General features: G+C 42.8%; 1 protein-coding gene across 2 annotated transcripts in view; it reads left to right on the plus strand.

The window, feature by feature from the left end:
• ADCY5 (adenylate cyclase 5) overlaps positions 1 to 10,241 on the plus strand; it is a gene marked incomplete at its 3' end in the record, with an annotated part of 214,657 nt that extends 204,416 nt beyond the window's left edge. The window contains exons 16-21 of one of the 2 annotated variants that reach the window (XM_082001557.1): positions 3,483 to 3,509; positions 4,381 to 4,513; positions 6,930 to 7,193; positions 7,529 to 7,733; positions 8,545 to 8,669; positions 10,113 to 10,241. In XM_082001557.1, coding sequence (XP_081857683.1) covers positions 3,483 to 3,509; positions 4,381 to 4,513; positions 6,930 to 7,193; positions 7,529 to 7,733; positions 8,545 to 8,669; positions 10,113 to 10,241 — 883 coding nt within the window. The remainder of the gene's footprint in view (positions 1 to 3,482; positions 3,510 to 4,380; positions 4,514 to 6,929; positions 7,194 to 7,528; positions 7,734 to 8,544; positions 8,670 to 10,112) is intronic. The other variant, XM_082001558.1, reaches the window with a different exon arrangement.
• Between the last annotated feature and the right edge of the window lie 7,022 nt (positions 10,242 to 17,263).

Raw genomic sequence — 17,263 nt, forward strand, 5'->3', positions numbered from 1 at the left:
TATCAAATCCAGGTTGGGGTGGTGGAATGGTGATGTTCGATGTTTGGCTAGCGATCTCCTGACAGTTCTTTTGGACACATGTCTGCATTTGAAAAGCCAGTATCATAGCCAGTCTCAGCACAATTCCCAGCAGAAGGGTCTGGGCTAAGTGGGAGTAAGCAGTTGCCCTTTTACTTACAAAAGGTAGTTTGTCATGACCAGGTCACACATTAATCATGGTGGCAACCTGCTTCCACTGACATGGTTACTCCTCTCCTGAAGGTCACGCCGGAGAGGGAAATTTGGCACATCCACCACCACCCTGCTCCACAAGTTTCATTTCTCACTGGGAGTTGCGTCGTTGTGTTCAGTACTTATTTTGATGATTTCCTCGTGTAGGCAACAATTGTACTTGACTGTGAGTCAATAAAATCATGGTGCTGTCTAAAGGTGAACATGATGCTAGGATGTGTAGTAAGGAGAGTTGCCTGTAAGACATGAGAATTAGACTCTACTCAGGAGTGGGAAGGCCTAACCTGGATATGTTTTCCAATTTGGGGCAAGAAGGCAGTTCACAATAATGGAGAGTCCAGAGCAGCAGAGAACAATCAGAGATCTAGAAAGCACCAATGTAGTCAAGGATGATAGCTGTGGTTGTTACTGTCTTGGACAGGAAGGTGGCTGAGAAGATTCCCATGGTCCTTCCCAGTGCTTTCGTGTATGTTAAAATAGCTTATGTAGTTGCTGAAATTTTTTGATGGTCATTAACCCCTTCAAGCTGTACGCACCTGGTTACTTCTGTCCTTCACAGAAACATTCCACAATTTTAGCATTCCTGTGTGCCTAGTAATAATTAATCAAGGTATGGCTTTTACTGACATTGGCAATAATCACTTAAATTATTTTGTTAACTCAAGCGAATGAAGTTATGTAGGAAACCCGACGGAGCTTTCTATGGAGGTAGGGGGAGAATGAGATTTCCTGCCTTTTTTTGCAGATGTTATGTGTTCCAACAGTGGAAGCTATTTAGCATTTTCTAACACAATTAGAGAAATAAAAGCAAATATCATTTCATTCTTGTAAGTCAAGCACTAGCAAAATTACAGCATTTAGATGTATAATTTACGTTACTTCACAATCAAAATGTCAGTAATAAAGTAGAGGTTAGCATGTTTTCCTAGAAATAGCTTTCTGTGGTGCTATATTATCTCTCACTAAATGATATTTGTTTTGTCCAGAGAGCTCCAAGGACAGCTCTTCATTGTCCCAATGTCTGGCAGTCTGTTGGTATGTTGTGGGAAATGGGAGCTCAGCATGTAGCACATAGTTCAGAGATGTACCTTATTGTCCAGCTGATATTAAAAAAAAAAACACAACAATATGACCTCATACTACTTTAATTGGGTGCCCGTTGTAGCTACATAATTACTGTCTGCTCTGCAGCCATTATGGTACTCTGACTAATTAGAAGTGATGCAGATGTCACTTCACACTTCTGTGTACAAACCAACCCAGCATGCAAGCAACTGAAAGGCTGATTATAGCACGTTGGGAGTTGCCAGACTTGACTGCAGCAACACACCAGCGTGGTGGCACATAACTGGATGCACAGAGCTACTATCATGTTACCTTTTCCCTACGCAGAAGATAAAACTAAGGCATTGGTTTTAAAGATGGGATTGACCAATGTGATCTTCTAAGTTGAGTTTGCGTAGTGGAGCCCAAAGAGCTTTGCCCAGTGATTTGTTCATCAAGCCCATCATTTCTGTTTGAGCTGTGGTTTGTGATTTAGAGGACTTTCTGTCCTTGGCATCGTGGCTATGAGAAAGGAGATGCTTCTGTCCTATGGGAGCTGTCCCCAAAATCAACCACCTTTCCTGCTAAAAATGTGCACTTAACTTGAGCGGGAGTGCATTTAGCAAGCTTCTCCCTGTGTTACCTTCCATTAATCAAAGAGCCATCTGCTACTGGAAATGCCTGTCCCATGGGGGAGCAACCTACCAATGTAATGCCGTTTACTGCTTGCATCGGGCATTTTCACTTATCCAAGGCGTGATTGTAAATTCTGGGTTTGCTGCATTTCATAGTCTCTGCTGAAGATTTTAGAGCAAGCGTAGCACCCACAGTGAGCCGCAGGCCCCATACAGAGGGTCAGATCTGCCATGCTGCCATCAAAAGACAGAGTGATAATGGGGACAGGCAGTCATCCTTGGCCAGGTAGTGATTTAGGGGAGCAGGGGAATCATGCTGCATGTGGGAAGTTGTCTGCAACTCCAACTAGATTCAACCTTTAGTGTGGGAGTCACTGTCCCCCGGGTTCCCAAACCAGGTCCACATCCAAGCACACATGTTCAGTGCTGGAGCTGGCCAAGAGGCAGGGGAATAGATCGTGTGCAAGACAACGGTGGTTTGCAAAATCCGTGTTAGAAGAAATTCCATGCTCAGAGATGCAGAAAATGCCTCGGAACAAACAAGGTTAGAGAGTCACTATGCTTTTATTTTTTAATTTTATGTTCAGTTAGGCCCCCTCAGCTATTTTGATTTTGATGATTTGTATCTCTGATTCTGTAGTGAAAGGTTCCCCCAGCCCCAGAAAACTGTAGCCTGAAGCTCTTGAGACAGCTGTGAAATTCTCAGGCTAAAGATGTGTCATGTTAGTAGCCTGCAAAGCTGTAATTGCATCAATGACACTGCAGTAATTTTAACACTGATCTCTTTCTTTCCATTTAAATACTGTTTTAAAAAGGTCCATGGTACATGGTTCTCAGCCACCTAATACTCCACCCACACTTGAGAAGAAACCCCGCAGCATTAAGCAATCAATCAGTCAGGAACTCAGACAGCTACTACGTACCAGAAAGCTCCTTTCCATCCCTTCCCTGTAAGAAAAGCACACCCTCCATCTTCTCCAGCAGCTCTGTTTCATACAAGTACTTTCCAGTGTTGTGAATAGAAATAGCAACCTGCATAAGGGTTTTCTTTAGTGCACTCGTGTGCAGTACCCATAGCAAGGCACAACACTGGAGATGAGCAACTTTGCAGAAGAAGGGAGCAGTGCTAGAGTTAAAGGAATTAAATACACCTCCATGCTACAGTAAATGGGGAAGAGAGGAGCTATCCCTGCCCAGATATTAGCCCAAAGCTTCTTTCTTTAGATTTTCCAGCCTGACCTGATGAAGTAGTAATGGATGCACAAGCATTTGCTAAGCATCCCACACTGACATTAAAATCCTATATGATTCTCTGACTCTTAATGCTTCTTAGCTATTTCAGCCATATTAACCATGTTGCACCATAACTCTGGATTTTTGAGTGTAGCTCAGACCACCTTTTTTCTCCACGCCCCCATCTTGTTGTAGTTTTCTGCTTTAAACGGGCTCTAGCCCCACACAGTGTTAGAGGTGCCACATTGCAGAGGTGCTGTTGAAGGAGGTACAGAAGGACGAGTGCTGGAGGGAGCCAAACACTCTCCTAACCTTATGTTTGTGTTTTTTTTTTTTCAGCGTGTCTGCAAATGCAACGTTATCATGGTGAGTCACTTTGGCATGAAATATTTTTCTGGGGTTTTTTTGGTAGGTATTTTCAGTTCACAAGGTGCAATATCAGCACATTGACTCACCAGCAAGTGTCTGGTATTTGACTTTACTTTGACTATACATATTTGGTATATGCATTGCTGCGAGCTGGTGCGACACAGGGCAAATGCCCTAAGTGGCCTGAGTATTGCCTTCTTGTATGTATAGCTACTCTCAGATTTCCCATGGGAAATCTCGCTTTACAGAGCATCTCATAGAGCTTACTTGTAATTGCGAGTTAAAGGTTTTATCAAAATAATATTTTCATACTGTGTAACTCCATAATTCAGATTTAACCGTTTTTATTTGCTTGCTTGTCAGAAGGGATGGGAATGTGTCTCAGTGCTCTTTTCAGCTTATAGAATACTCACAAAACAAAGGCCTTTAAGAAGTGACTAATTAGAGAAGCAGTAAATGTAGAACTTCCCCAGGCTTAGGAGCCTGGAGAAGCCAGTGCAGGAGACACAATGAATACACTCTGGAGAGCTGTCAGCATTTCCGTTTTGCCAAGCATAGTGGTGGCTGAGCATGTACGGCCATTCTCTAAGAAATGGCTTTTAAATTGATACTGACCTTTTTTAAGAAGTTGGATTAAATTTCTGATTTCAAAGTCCTGCTTTAGAAACCAACACCTGTGAGCCAAAGTCCTCAGCTTTTTGCAGGTATTGCTTGTCCCTTTACCAACACGTGCTTTGAGGGGAAAGAAAAAAGCTTTTCTTCAGAGGTTGGTTAGCCTTAAAGTGGGAACTGCGGAGCATGGCTAAGCTGTGCTGTGTTCCTCCATGCTGAGACTAACTGGGAAATTCTGCTCTTCCCTTGGCCGCAGCTCTCCAGCGATGACACGAGTTGCGCTGAAGATTGTGACCCCTGTCATCATTACTGTCTTTGTTCTGGCGCTGTACTTGCATGCCCAGCAAGTGGAATCCACTGCAAGGCTTGATTTCCTCTGGAAGCTCCAGGTTAGTGGGTGTTTGCTGTGTTGGAGGGATACACATCATCCTTGGCATTAATATAAAACTACTGAGCTATTCACTATCAAGTTGAGGAGTGTTATAAAGTGCCTTTGAACTTAATCTGGATCTGGCATATAACTGGGCATAGTAGTAATGCTCTGCTCTTCTTTGGTACATTGCATACTCAGTGCTTCTCATCCTGCTTATTTACTTCAGCACCTTGTTTCCTTGTAAATGCACTTTGGATGGTCCTCACAGTAAAGGGTTATAGATCTGAAGATCCAGGTTAATGAATTTGGGCAACTGAGCCTGTCACTGTTGCAAGAACCTTTAACATGATTTGTAAATATAAGAAGCTCATATTCGCTGCTGAATTGTTTCCCAGAGTTCAGCGAGCTTTAGTTTGCTGCGTTCAGGGCTGTGAAAGATTCACATTTGCATTTTCATTCACTTTCCTGTTAAGCGGTGGGAACTGGCTTGATACCCAGCCTTCATTAGCCCCTAGGCAGCAGTACTGGAGAACCAGCACACTACAGATAATGCCACACTGTGGTCCTGTCCCTGGGTTCGGTGTTAAATGTTTTCACTGCTTGTGCCCACAACTGATGCTGGGGCATCGTATGTGATTCTCAAGTGAGCAGGACAGGCCTCAGCTTTGCCCAGGACTCATAGCTGGGGGACTGCAGATTTTATATAGTTTTTTAACCTTCTGGCTGACAGGACATCATACTAATAGTAGGTCTCAGTTGTTGGAGTAGGAGGCACTTGAGGAAGCACCAAGTAATTAAAGCTCCTTGGGAAGCAGATAAACTTTGTTATCCTCATTTATAAATGGTAAAACAATGGAAGGGATGAGCCAACTTGCTTGTTCTGGGTCTGGGCTCAGCTGGCCAGAGCATTTGTTCCCCCAGGCAGAGCCAAGCGTTTTCCTTGTTCTGTCCTGACATACCACCTTCTGAAGGGTCCTTCTTTGTTTAACTTAATTTCCAGTTTCAAATGGCCTGTTTCAGAAACCAGCATCCATGAGCAAAGTCGTTAAGTGCTTTGCAGTATTGCTTTGTGCCTTTACCAACATGTACTTAAGGGCTGTGGGGAGGTTATCCCTTCTCCCCTCACAAAGGGAGAGCTGGAGAGTATGACTGAGGCTGTGTTCACCCACACCAAGGCCCAAATGTGCCAGGAAAGTCTTTCCTTTTTTTGGCTTCAGCTCTCCAGCAATGACAAAAATCATTAGAAAAAAAGATTTGAAAAATACCCATTTCAAAAGGCTGTACATTTTGCCTGGTGCCTCTGCTGAAGTGGAGCTGGGGACAGTACAGGACAGTGTACTTCGGGGCTCCTGTAAGCCAAATTGCTCTGTGTGACCCCTGTCTCAGCTGCACTGTCCCCAGTCCTTGCCTGACCCTGTTTTTTCCTCTGCTCAGAAATATTCAAAATGGCAAAAAGTAAAACAAGGGGGGGAAAAGACCGCTGCCATCAGTAGGGGGGAGAGAGGTGATCAGTACACACACCTCTGTACCTTTACCTACAAACCAGAAGCAATTGAGGTAATGCTGGTACTGTGCAAGTCTGCAAGGAGATATCAAATCTGGTTCTGAAGTCTCATTAATCTAGTGAACTTTAAATGCTTGCTTTATTTTAGTCATCTAGGCCTAGGTACAGCCTAGGTACATCCTTCCTGAAGCTCTGGTTCCATCTGAACATTAAACCCAAATCCACACCCATTCGCCCAGAAACAAGACAACCCATCCTCCTCATGTTTCCCTTTGCCCGGACGCACCCCCACTGCCAGAGGAGACATGGGCTTTACAGGCTGGTGAAAAGTCCTCTCCGAAGTATCGGACGGGCCTGTTTCATGGGTTCCGTGGTAACTGTATTTCACGACCATCATTGCACCTCAGCAAACCTTGTGGAAAAGGAGGAGGATATATAAATATATATAAATATAAAGGATCTTTTCTTTAGCTACATGAGCATTTGCAGGCTGCAGGGAGAGTATTATAATTCAGTGCCACCCATGCAGTCAGACTTTAGCAATGATGAGCTCTCTTTGTCCTCCTGAAACCCGTTGTGCCTGACTGGGAAAGCCAAATGTGTGTTTACGTGGATGGTAGGATGGTGGTGGCATTCCACAAAAGGGAAAGACCTTGTACAGGTTACTCAATTCAGGGCCCAAAAATATAACAACATTGGATTTTGGTGTTACTCTGTGCCTGATTTTACATATGCATGTGCACACAAAGTGACAGACCATCTTCCACTGCAAAACTGAAGTTTCTGCATCTCTCTGGTTCTGCCCTCCTTTGCAGTTTCCCCCTTTCTTGTTTCTGTCCTCCCTGCAAGTTCATTTTCAGCTTTTTTCCCCTCCCCAGAGCAGTTACCAAAAGAGTAAGCACATCACTGTCTCTCCCTCCTAAACTAGGCCACTGAAGAGAAAGAAGAAATGGAGGAGCTGCAGGCCTATAACAGACGCCTCCTCCACAACATTTTGCCGAAGGACGTGGCAGCCCATTTCTTGGCTCAGGAGCGGCGAAATGATGAACTGTATTACCAGTCCTGTGAGTGCGTGGCTGTCATGTTTGCCTCCATAAGCAACTTCTCAGAATTTTATGTGGAGCTGGAGGCCAACAACGAAGGGGTGGAGTGTCTGAGACTGCTCAACGAGATCATTGCTGATTTTGATGAAGTAAGTTGCAGAAAATTTGGGTGGACAGAGTGAACCGAATCAATGACTTTAGTTGGGCTTTGCTAAGCTCCTGAAGGAAGGTGGCTTATTGAATCCTTGTGCCATGGTTCCTTTCTCCTTGCTCTAGAAGTCTTTAACTCCCCCTCGCCTCCTTAAAATCCTTTCTATTCCCTTGTCACTTCTCCAAGTATCTAATCCCCTTTCTTCCTACACTTTGAGTAGTGGAGCCTCTGTCCAGTACTTTGTAGTGTTTGGACTGAGGAAGGACAACGGGGCAAGGATATTACCAGCATGTTTGTCAAGGTTTATTTGCTTCTTTTGCTCTTGTGAAACAGATAATAAGCGAAGACCAATTTCGGCAGCTGGAGAAGATCAAGACCATTGGCAGCACGTATATGGCTGCATCAGGCCTCAACGATTCCACTTATGACAAGGAAGGGAAGACGCATATCAAAGCTCTGGCTGATTTTGCCATGAGGTTAATGGACCAAATGAAATACATTAATGAACATTCATTCAACAACTTCCAGATGAAGATAGGTAATGTCACTGTGTTTACAGGATTAAGTAATAGGTAGTGGTCATTCTGAGCTGGGGATTTTATGGAGAGTAAAAACCACAGATGTTACGGTAGCTGTACAGAGATGTTAATTGTCTTGCGCCTGGTGACCATTTTGGCCTCTCTGAAACATCACAGCAGCTTTATTAGGGTAGCAGCATTATTACTGAAGCTCCCTGGAGAATTAGGAGCAGTTGGTCCACCAACCTTGGCGCAGAGAAGCTCTTACCACAGCATGGTCTTGCATAGTGGTTGAGCTTGGGCTCATTTGCCTGTGATGTGCTCCCTTGCCCACACCCCCTGTGGTCCCCAGCTCTGCCGTTCTCGGACACTGTCTTTCAAGTCAGGGAATAAAGAGAGACAGAAAAGAACAAGGAGGAGAAAAGTGAGGATGTCAAGTGTGGTATTTGTTCTGGAAGGCCGACGGGCTGCTGCCTCGCAGGCACTCAGCATCACAGCAGCTGTGTGCTGACTTCCAAGTGAGCAGTTTGCTTGGCAGCCCCATGGGAAATAAACCTTATCCTGTTACCTGGTACTGGAAAGTAGCTCTGGATTGAGCAGATCCAGCCCATGCTGCCAGTCAGACAGGCATAATGGATCAAAGCAGCCAACTTTTCTTAAAAAATGTCTTTCCCCACAGTTTGGGCATAGCTTTACATGTCAAGGTAAAACACAGCTACAACCAATGAACCTCAGGATGTTTTTTATTGTCTGAAAAATAACTTGCCTCAAGCTTCGTGTGGTTCCCACATGATGGATCTGAGTGTTGTTGGATTTCTCCTCTCCTTCCAGGCCTCAATATTGGTCCTGTCGTAGCTGGGGTGATAGGAGCACGCAAACCCCAGTATGACATATGGGGCAACACGGTGAATGTCGCCAGCCGAATGGACAGCACAGGTGTGCCTGATAGGATTCAGGTAAGGAATTCAGTGGAAAACTTACATTGTCACTGTGTCACTTACGGGTTTTGAAACTTAATTAGAATTGGAATTTTGGTTTTGTTTTATTGCTTTATGCCATACATTTTACTTGCACAGTACTGAAAGAAAAGCCAGCTGGGGGACGTTAGTGGTACCATCAAGTTTTGCCTTTTAATCTTGACCAACTTTGCAACCTTTGGTCAAAAACTTGCAGTTTAGTTCTGGGTCCTTTACATAAGCACAGTCCCACTGTGATGCTTACTAACTCTTGCTGCCAGCTTTGCTGTTCGGCTTCGTGCAGCTGTAGGTTGTCTTATTTTCCAAGGGCTTGATTCAGAGATGCATTTCTGTAAGTCACTTCTCTGTTCACAATGTCCTACGTGTTGTGAGGCTAGCAGGGACCCATGCATCAGCGGGATGGGGAGCTAGAGAAAGAGGACGGTTTAAGAGTTTCATGGAACCTGTCTTGTAATCAAACATCTCCTTGGCCTTCAGACAGTGACCCTCCTTTCCAATGATTCATTTCCACTGTCCTGCTTTCACTCAGCCAATGTCCACAGTAACAGATTGTCATTCCTTGGGAAAGTACTGAAGGCATATAAAAATAAACAGTTAGAGTAACTGATGTAAAACCCAAGAGGAGAAGCCATGCTGTTTCTTTCCAATTAAGCTGTTGGTCTGGATCAATATTTACCCAACACCCTTTAAACTTTCCTACAAGATGGTCCGTGAGCAATTTTCATTCTAAGTTAAACAAATCAGCACAGCAATGTTACAGCAATAGGAAGCCAGAAATGGAAATATTAAAGCCACCTGAAAAAGGATGAGAAAATACATTGCAATAAATAAATATCTCAGGAAATCCGGTCTTTGAACTTCTGTTATTCTGCAGCACAAGTGACTTTTTGAATGGTATCTGCAGAGAGAATTTGGATGCTGGCTGGATTATTCCATTTGGTCAGTCTTGTTGCCTGCTACCTATCCCTTCATAAAAACAAATCCTCAAATGGCTCCTCAATTGTACATCCACTGTGTAGTTTCCAAGTAATTTTTGAGGACTTTTTAAATATGTTTAACCTGTTTTCCTACTACCACTCCAGTGATAGAACAAATGCATCTGAGTAGACTGAACTGCCAGGTGCGTTTTTAAAAATGTGACTCATTTGTTTCGTTTTATCCTGTGACCTCCTTGAAAAATGCGGATTTCCCCCAGTTGTGTACTGGGTGTGACTTCTGTAGTTTCTCAGTTTCTAAAGGTGGTGTTTGTTCTGCAACTTGTGCCAACCTCTGAGTTAGTGATCAATATTCAAAAGTCGCCTGACTTACTTAGAAACGGAATAGTTGATCCTACTTTAATTTTGTCTGTGGATTACTCCAAAATCAAATGAAAAGACTGTGGAAGACACGACAAGCATCTGCTTACTCTTGTTTATTCTGCAGGTAACTACAGACATGTACCAGGTTTTAGCAGCCAACAACTATCAGCTGGAGTACCGAGGGGTCATAAAGGTCAAAGGCAAAGGAGAAATGACCACCTACTTTCTAAATGAAGGGCCTCCAATTAGTTAGCACCGATTGCAGCATTACTCAAAGACAGAATTGCGTTACACGAGGTAGATTGTGAATCGGAGAAGAATCGCTTTTTGGCAGTGAAGCTGAAAACGCAGCGCAGCTGAAACTTCACATGGTGACTCTGGAGCTGGTATCAGCAAACTCTTTGGCCACTTGTCATGAATGCCAATCGAAAGAAACCACCTTGGCATTGTTCCTGTCCAAGAGCTAAGTCAACCAAAGATGTGTACTACAGAGTTCACAGATAAGACATGGATTTGGAATTTTTAAAAAAGGCTGCTACCACAGGATGATATAAGAAGCTATTTAAGTATTTATTGACGCAACACAACATTTACTTGGTTGAAGGAATGTATGATTCACTACAAAGCATTATTTTGGAATGGATTTGCACTCCCATAACATTTCCATCCCATACTGCCAGCTATTTGAAGTGTACCACTGTGCTTTTATTGGCTGTTTTGAATGGGCTTTCAAAACTGACACCCACTGTTGCAGCACACGAAAAGGCCTTTTAGAAGGGTGTCCGTAATGGTTCAGTGTGAAAAGACATTACAGCCCTGGCCCTCTCTTTAACCTTCTTCTGTGTGGCTAAATGACTGCTCTTCTGAGTCGGGCTGGCACAGCCGATGAAGGGGAACATCGAGATAAAGGAAGATGGCTCTACAACCATATTTATTAAGAAGTCTTCTGTGCTCTTCTTTGGTATATATCAGTTTACATGGGAAAGACTAGATGTAAACAAGAGACACTTTGTGGGGGGAACTCCCCTGAAATTTGTTGTGGTTTTTTTTGTATTTTTTATTTTGTAATATTGAAAACATGGAGATCTAACAGATATACCAAATTCTATATTTTGTAAATTATATATAAATTAGAAGGCAGGCTGTCCACACCAAGGTGTGGTGGGAGGTATATATAACCTGTAGACTTTTGTGTAATTCTTTTATGCATAACACTCTGAACACAGACTTGGCAGTTTTCAGATTATCACTATACAATCAACCAACAACAAACAGGTGAGTTTCCAGGCTGAATCAGATCATTTTAAAATGAAACTCCAGAAAAACCTACAACCCCAAAGAAGAGGAAAAAACAAAACGCGGTAGTCACACAGCTGTTCCGTGCAGCATTCCAGCAGAGGGTTGGCGCCTTAACAAATGGAAACGGGACCTTTGAGTTTTAGCTACTGAGACAGATTCAGTTAAACATGCCAAAAAGAGCTCTAAGCAAATCTTCTAACTAATTCATAAGAGCTCCTGTTAAAGAAGAGAAAAAAAATAAGCTCCTTTAAAAGAAAAGTTCAAAAAAAATCATTTTTCATAGATGGTCTTAATAGAATCCTGCTGATACGAGAGGTGTCTGATACTGTAACTGCCATTTGACATTACAAGGAACTACGTACTGCAGCATCAAGCTGACTTTCCGGTAGTAGGCACTTATTTAAACTGAGTCACAGATTGCCGATTTTCAGGAATTAGGTGATCTTCAAAAAAGGTTATGATGGCAAGTGTGTGTATGAGGTGGTCGACTTTAAATTACAGTGGCATTGATAATGTGTTGGGCATCTTTATCACTAGTGGGGGGTTTATGAGTAGTTCACTGTTACCATTTATGTACCTTTTTTAGCTATTAAAGAAAAATCCCTTGATATTTTATTAAAAAAAAGAAAATAATTTTTAAAAAAAGCTATATTTTTTATATTCTATGAAGGGAAAGTTTTGATATTGAATTTGGCTAGCACTAAAAATTACTCCAATCTTTTGACATTTAATAAAGTTCTTTTCCACTCTTCTCAGGGCAGAATTATTGTAGTACTAACAAACAGCTTAATGATTGCACTGTGGTGGTGGTGGTGGTGGTGGTTTATTTTTTCCTACTTGACAACGAGAATAAGAGAAAATCCATGGGCCTGTCTTAATTAATTTGCTATACTGCTAAGCATAACCTGAGCATTAAGCCATTTAAACATGAGCTTAAATGGCATCGCCCCTTTCCTTCTCCCTTCCACTAGGAAACATCTCTGAAAAGTATAGTATATTGACTTCTGTAAAACTGCCAAGTCTGCCCTTGTACTATACTTTTGCTCCTTTACATCTTTCCTGGTTTGCAAAATACTTGAGTTGCATCATGCTGTTCTGCCTCTCCCTCCTCCCTCTTCCATCCCTTTTACCCTCTCACTGAGTTTCATTACCTTCATGCCATACACTCGGTTTTAGGTTTGCTTTCTGCTTTACGAAAGTCTGCAGTCGTCGTCTTAACTTTTGATTCATCTTATGAAGTTGTGTTGTCAATGAGATTTCAAGTCCCCAGTATCTCTAGCTGTGATTGTTGACAGTGCGTCATGATCATTTCAAGGGGTATTCACATGCTCTTTACTCTGATCTTTCAAAAATGGATACAGTTATGATTTCCCATGGAAATTGAAATCTATTTAAGTAATTTAACTATATTAAACACTGTTTCACTGGTAAAGTGTCTCTGTTTTATTTTAGCCACATCTGGCTAGGGAAGAGCAGACCTAAGTTAGTTGTGTAGGAGATGCTGAATCTGCAAACAGAGGCATCCAAGCCTTGACTAGCGCTGACGGATGGCTGTTGAGGACCACACTGGCACTACACCACACCCAGTTACAGTGCCTCACGGGCTTGGCTGCACAGCGACCAGCCCCTGGGTCCCCCTTGTGCACCCACTTGCCTTGAAACGTTAGTCTCAGGATAGCTGACAAAGCCTCCTTGTGGCACTGCGGTTAAACATACCGGTATACCTGAATAGCTTAAATTGTTTTGTGTGTGTGTCCTCTTTGAAAAACACACCTGTGTGTATTTTAAAAAGTACATTTCCTTTGCCAGAGCATTCCCCAGGTACCTCGGTGCTTGTCCTCTCAGGGACCTCTGGAAGGAGGCAGCCGTGCTTGCCAATGCAACATTCTCAGTCTTTACAGGTAAAAGTAAATGCTACACGTAACTATACCAATTCACAGAAGCCTGAAGTGTAACTGAGAAAAACCTGCAGCTTTCAACTAGGCAAGAGCCCAGCACCAACAAGCTCAGCAGCGATACTGGTGCAGCACAGGTGGCACCTGAACACCACACTGTGCAGGAGACCAGCTGCGAGAGACACCTCCCCTGTAAGCAGCTAGCCCCTGAGATCTTTTCTTTAAACACAGAATTTCAGACGCAAACCACTATTGCCATCTACTGGAAACGGACTTGTGCTTAGCCAGGCGCCCTGACCACTGCTGCCGCGCGCTCCCACCGAATCAGGCCGACAGAGACACAAAGCCCCCAGCCCGCTTCCATCATGGTAGGACGGGAGAGCACATCACAACCTAAAGGCAGCCACTCCTTCCAAAGTAACTAATTACACACAAACTGTCAAATGCAACTTATAGATAAGCAAAAAAATAATCACCCTCAGCTGCCTTTGTCATTATCCAACCCCCCCCACCAGCACAGCAGTCAGTGGTGCAACACCACAAGGCCCGACCACACAAGCTGCTGCTGCTCCTCACTACGAGGGTGCCCCTGGAAGGCTCCAGAGGCCTCCCCACCTAACGGCAAACAACTTCTCGCGTGGCGCAGTGCAAGCTCCAACAGGAGCCATGCATCGCCTGTTCTGTGACAGCCAAATCTGGCATGGTTGAACCTTGAGTCCCGCCAAAGGCAGGATGAAGCTGTTACCAGCGACGCTGCCGTGCTGTCAGGACAATGGCTTCAATTCAAAGAATCACAGAATGGCTGGGGTTGGAAGGGACCTTAAAGATCTAGTTCCAATGCCCCTGCCCTGGGCAGGCAATCATTCCTTCCCTATAGCACCTATCACTGAGGTGACAAGAGCCATGGATCTCCTGCTCTCACCACTCGGGTACACTTGGTGCTCTCCTGTCCTTCACGTGACTGTTGCCATTCAGTCTGTCTGAAACAAAATACAGGCTAATGGACATCCTACGTCTCCTTTTGACTGGCACAGCATCCCAGCAGAGCCATGCCTGGGGGACGGGGAGAGAACACCGGAAGAAAGAAAGAGAGCCACAGAGTGCCATCTTGATGCCATGCACCTCCTGCTAGGAAGGAATCTGAACTTGTCATCTACCTGTCTCAGGAGGCTTTGCCTCTGACGAAGAAAGAAACATCATCCAGGAAAACAAAAATTCCATAAATGTTCTAAGAGGTCTGAACAACTTTTGGATAGCTGTATAAAGTCAGGATAGCAATGGAGGCGTACCAATTAAAAAAAGTGCTCCTTAAAGTTTGTTAACAAACATTTGATCAATAAAACTGATGAACCACAATTTTGTTCAGTAAAAGAAGCTGGTACAGACACTGTGAGACCATTTGGCCTTACCAAAATAAACAGTACCTGGAATATCTGACTAGCTATGACTGGAACTGCACACACAGCTGGATGCTCCAGGGTTCCTCAGACTCCTGCTGAGAGATCAGCTGGACTCTTGTCAACACAGGGCTGCAACTGCCCTTGAAGCAGACACCCTAGTGCCACTCTTCTCATCAATTACCGCCAGTCAGGGAAAAACCCCTCCTGTAATACATACCTTTCAATTAACACCATTCAGAAAGCAGGGATTTTTGCAAGGCCTTAACACATATCTAGAATGCTATTTATTCTGACAAAAAGCCGATGCAAACACTAAACGTATGCTATTTATTTTGAAAATGTTAATGAGCTGCTTTTTTTCCAATACAAACCATGAATGCAAAAAACAATCATACCATAGTACATACATACAGTGGAAATGGGGAATGAAAGGCAAGAGGCTGAAAGGCAATATCCCTAAACAGATATTCCTCAGTCCTTTGATAAAGAGACTATCAATATATTAAAGAATCCACAGTGAACGTTAAGTAATCACAATGTCTGCAGTGGAAACCAGTTTCCATCATCATCTAGTTCTCTGCTAGCTTTGATATAGCTAAAAATCAATCCAAGTAACGCATACATACATTCCCTCGCAGAAGGCTGCTTTCTTTTCTACACCTCTCTCTCCCCAGGTATATTCTTATGTATGTATCTTAAACACACACATGTATGCGAGTCTTCCATGAAGCAGTGTGAAAAGGAAAAGGGGTCTACACATTTTCCAGGGTCTGAAAAGTTATTTCCTTGCAAAACCTGACAATTCACAAACGAGACAAGTTCTTATCCCCAGCTATTGGCCCAGACATTGAATACAAGAGAGCAGATGACAATGAAAAACCTCAGATATTAAAGAAAAATACGCAAGGAAGAATGTGATTAAATCTCTAGAAGCTCAAATAGGGGACTCGGAGGTACTCAACCAGCATTATATATACACTGTGGAAGTCAGTCAAACTTTTGTCCATCCCTTCCTGAGGGTGAATGTAAACAGTGACATGTAAACAGTGATACCTTATTCAAAGAAAAAGATGGTATTGTGGGTGTTGCATGGACCCATTTCAACCTTAACATGGGCTTACTTTATCAATACAGCATTAAGTGGGCTCTGCTTCTACTAAGTCAGTCCCACAGAAAAATCAAGGAACTATGAATGGCTTTATGCAGTTCAAACTAAAATAAAGCATATTGTTCAAGAGAGTAGTCATCTTTTGTAAGCTCATCTTCATAAGTCTAATGACTCAAGTATCTGGTAAAATCAGCAGGGAAGCACCTACTATTCTCTGAATGCTGAGTTTGCATAAACAAAGGGGAAATCCTGGGAATTTTCAGTATATTTTTACCTCCAACTTGGCCTGGTGTATCATGTTTCTCATCTCACACAAAATTTCAGTAAGTTCTAATATAGTCAAATGAAAGTAGTATGTTCAGAAGCCACGTTTTTAGCACCTGGTAATATCAGGTAATGAAGAATAGTCATGCTCATTAACTTCTCATTGTGAAATGGGATTTTTATCAGTGCCGTAAAAACAAGCAAACAAAACCCCTATTGTCTTCTATTACACTTACAGTTGCATTTGTTCATTTTACCTGCTAATCAGCAATTAGTTTAATGCCAGGATAACTGGAATGGAGCAACGGCTCCAGATGCTATGACAAAGGAAGTTTTCATTCCTTAAAAATGCATCTTTAGAAATAGCAGGAAGGGAAGGTGTCTCAGAGAAAACAAGATTCTCTGCCAACATATAAACTGAAGAAGTGATGCAACAGAAAATTCTTCATGTGCACAACAGCTGGAGCTAAAAACTAAGCAGTACTTCAGGTACTTATAATAGCTTCCCTGCCTATCAATGGAGGTGAAGTGAAAAGATAGGTATAAGGACTCTTCTAGGCTTTAGAAGTAAGATAAAACCTATTTTGGTATTTCAAACAGGAATAGCTATATTTTTCAATCATTGACTTAAAATCATAAAGGACTGCTTTTCACCTTTTCTGCTGTCCAGAGTTCAGAAAGGTACACACCGAATGCTAATACAAGCAAACTTCCCAGCACTAAACAAAGGCTGTTTGCTGTTCTTCTGGATTTTTAAAATATTCGTGGTGTAAACATTTCCTAAAATTCTTTCAAGTTTCAATCCAGTCCTCTTCTTCATCTTTTCCCCACCTTCTGGATTCCCAAAACAAAAGCAGACCATGTTCATGAATGCATTCTTCTTCTCTGTCTCAAAGTGGGGAGGGAAGAGAATTAACTGCAAAGCACATCACCTGCAACACCAATCTCTGGGGCTGCACAGCAAGGAATCTTCAAGGTCTTGATCTCAGACATCAGTCCGAGACGTGTTATGAAGAACATAATACATATTGCTCCTGTTCACTTTGGATTACAATTTCATTCTCTAATTCTTCTTGGCTGTATTATGCACAATTTTCTTAACTAATACCACCTATTTAAAAAGGAAAGAAAATACCTATCTATCTCCTTTCTTCTTGGTCATAATCTGACACTAAGTAACTTACTGAAACATGTAACGTGCTGCTATGAAGTGCCCAAAGAAATCTGCCTGGAGCAACACTTCATAGCACAGTAAAGCTCTGCCAATCCCCAAATCCAACAACACAAGTAGCATGGCAACCTCCCTGCC

Source organism: Phaethon aethereus (assembly GCF_964289735.1).
Source record: "Phaethon aethereus genome assembly, chromosome: 6".
NCBI classification, from domain to species: domain Eukaryota; kingdom Metazoa; phylum Chordata; class Aves; order Phaethontiformes; family Phaethontidae; genus Phaethon; species Phaethon aethereus.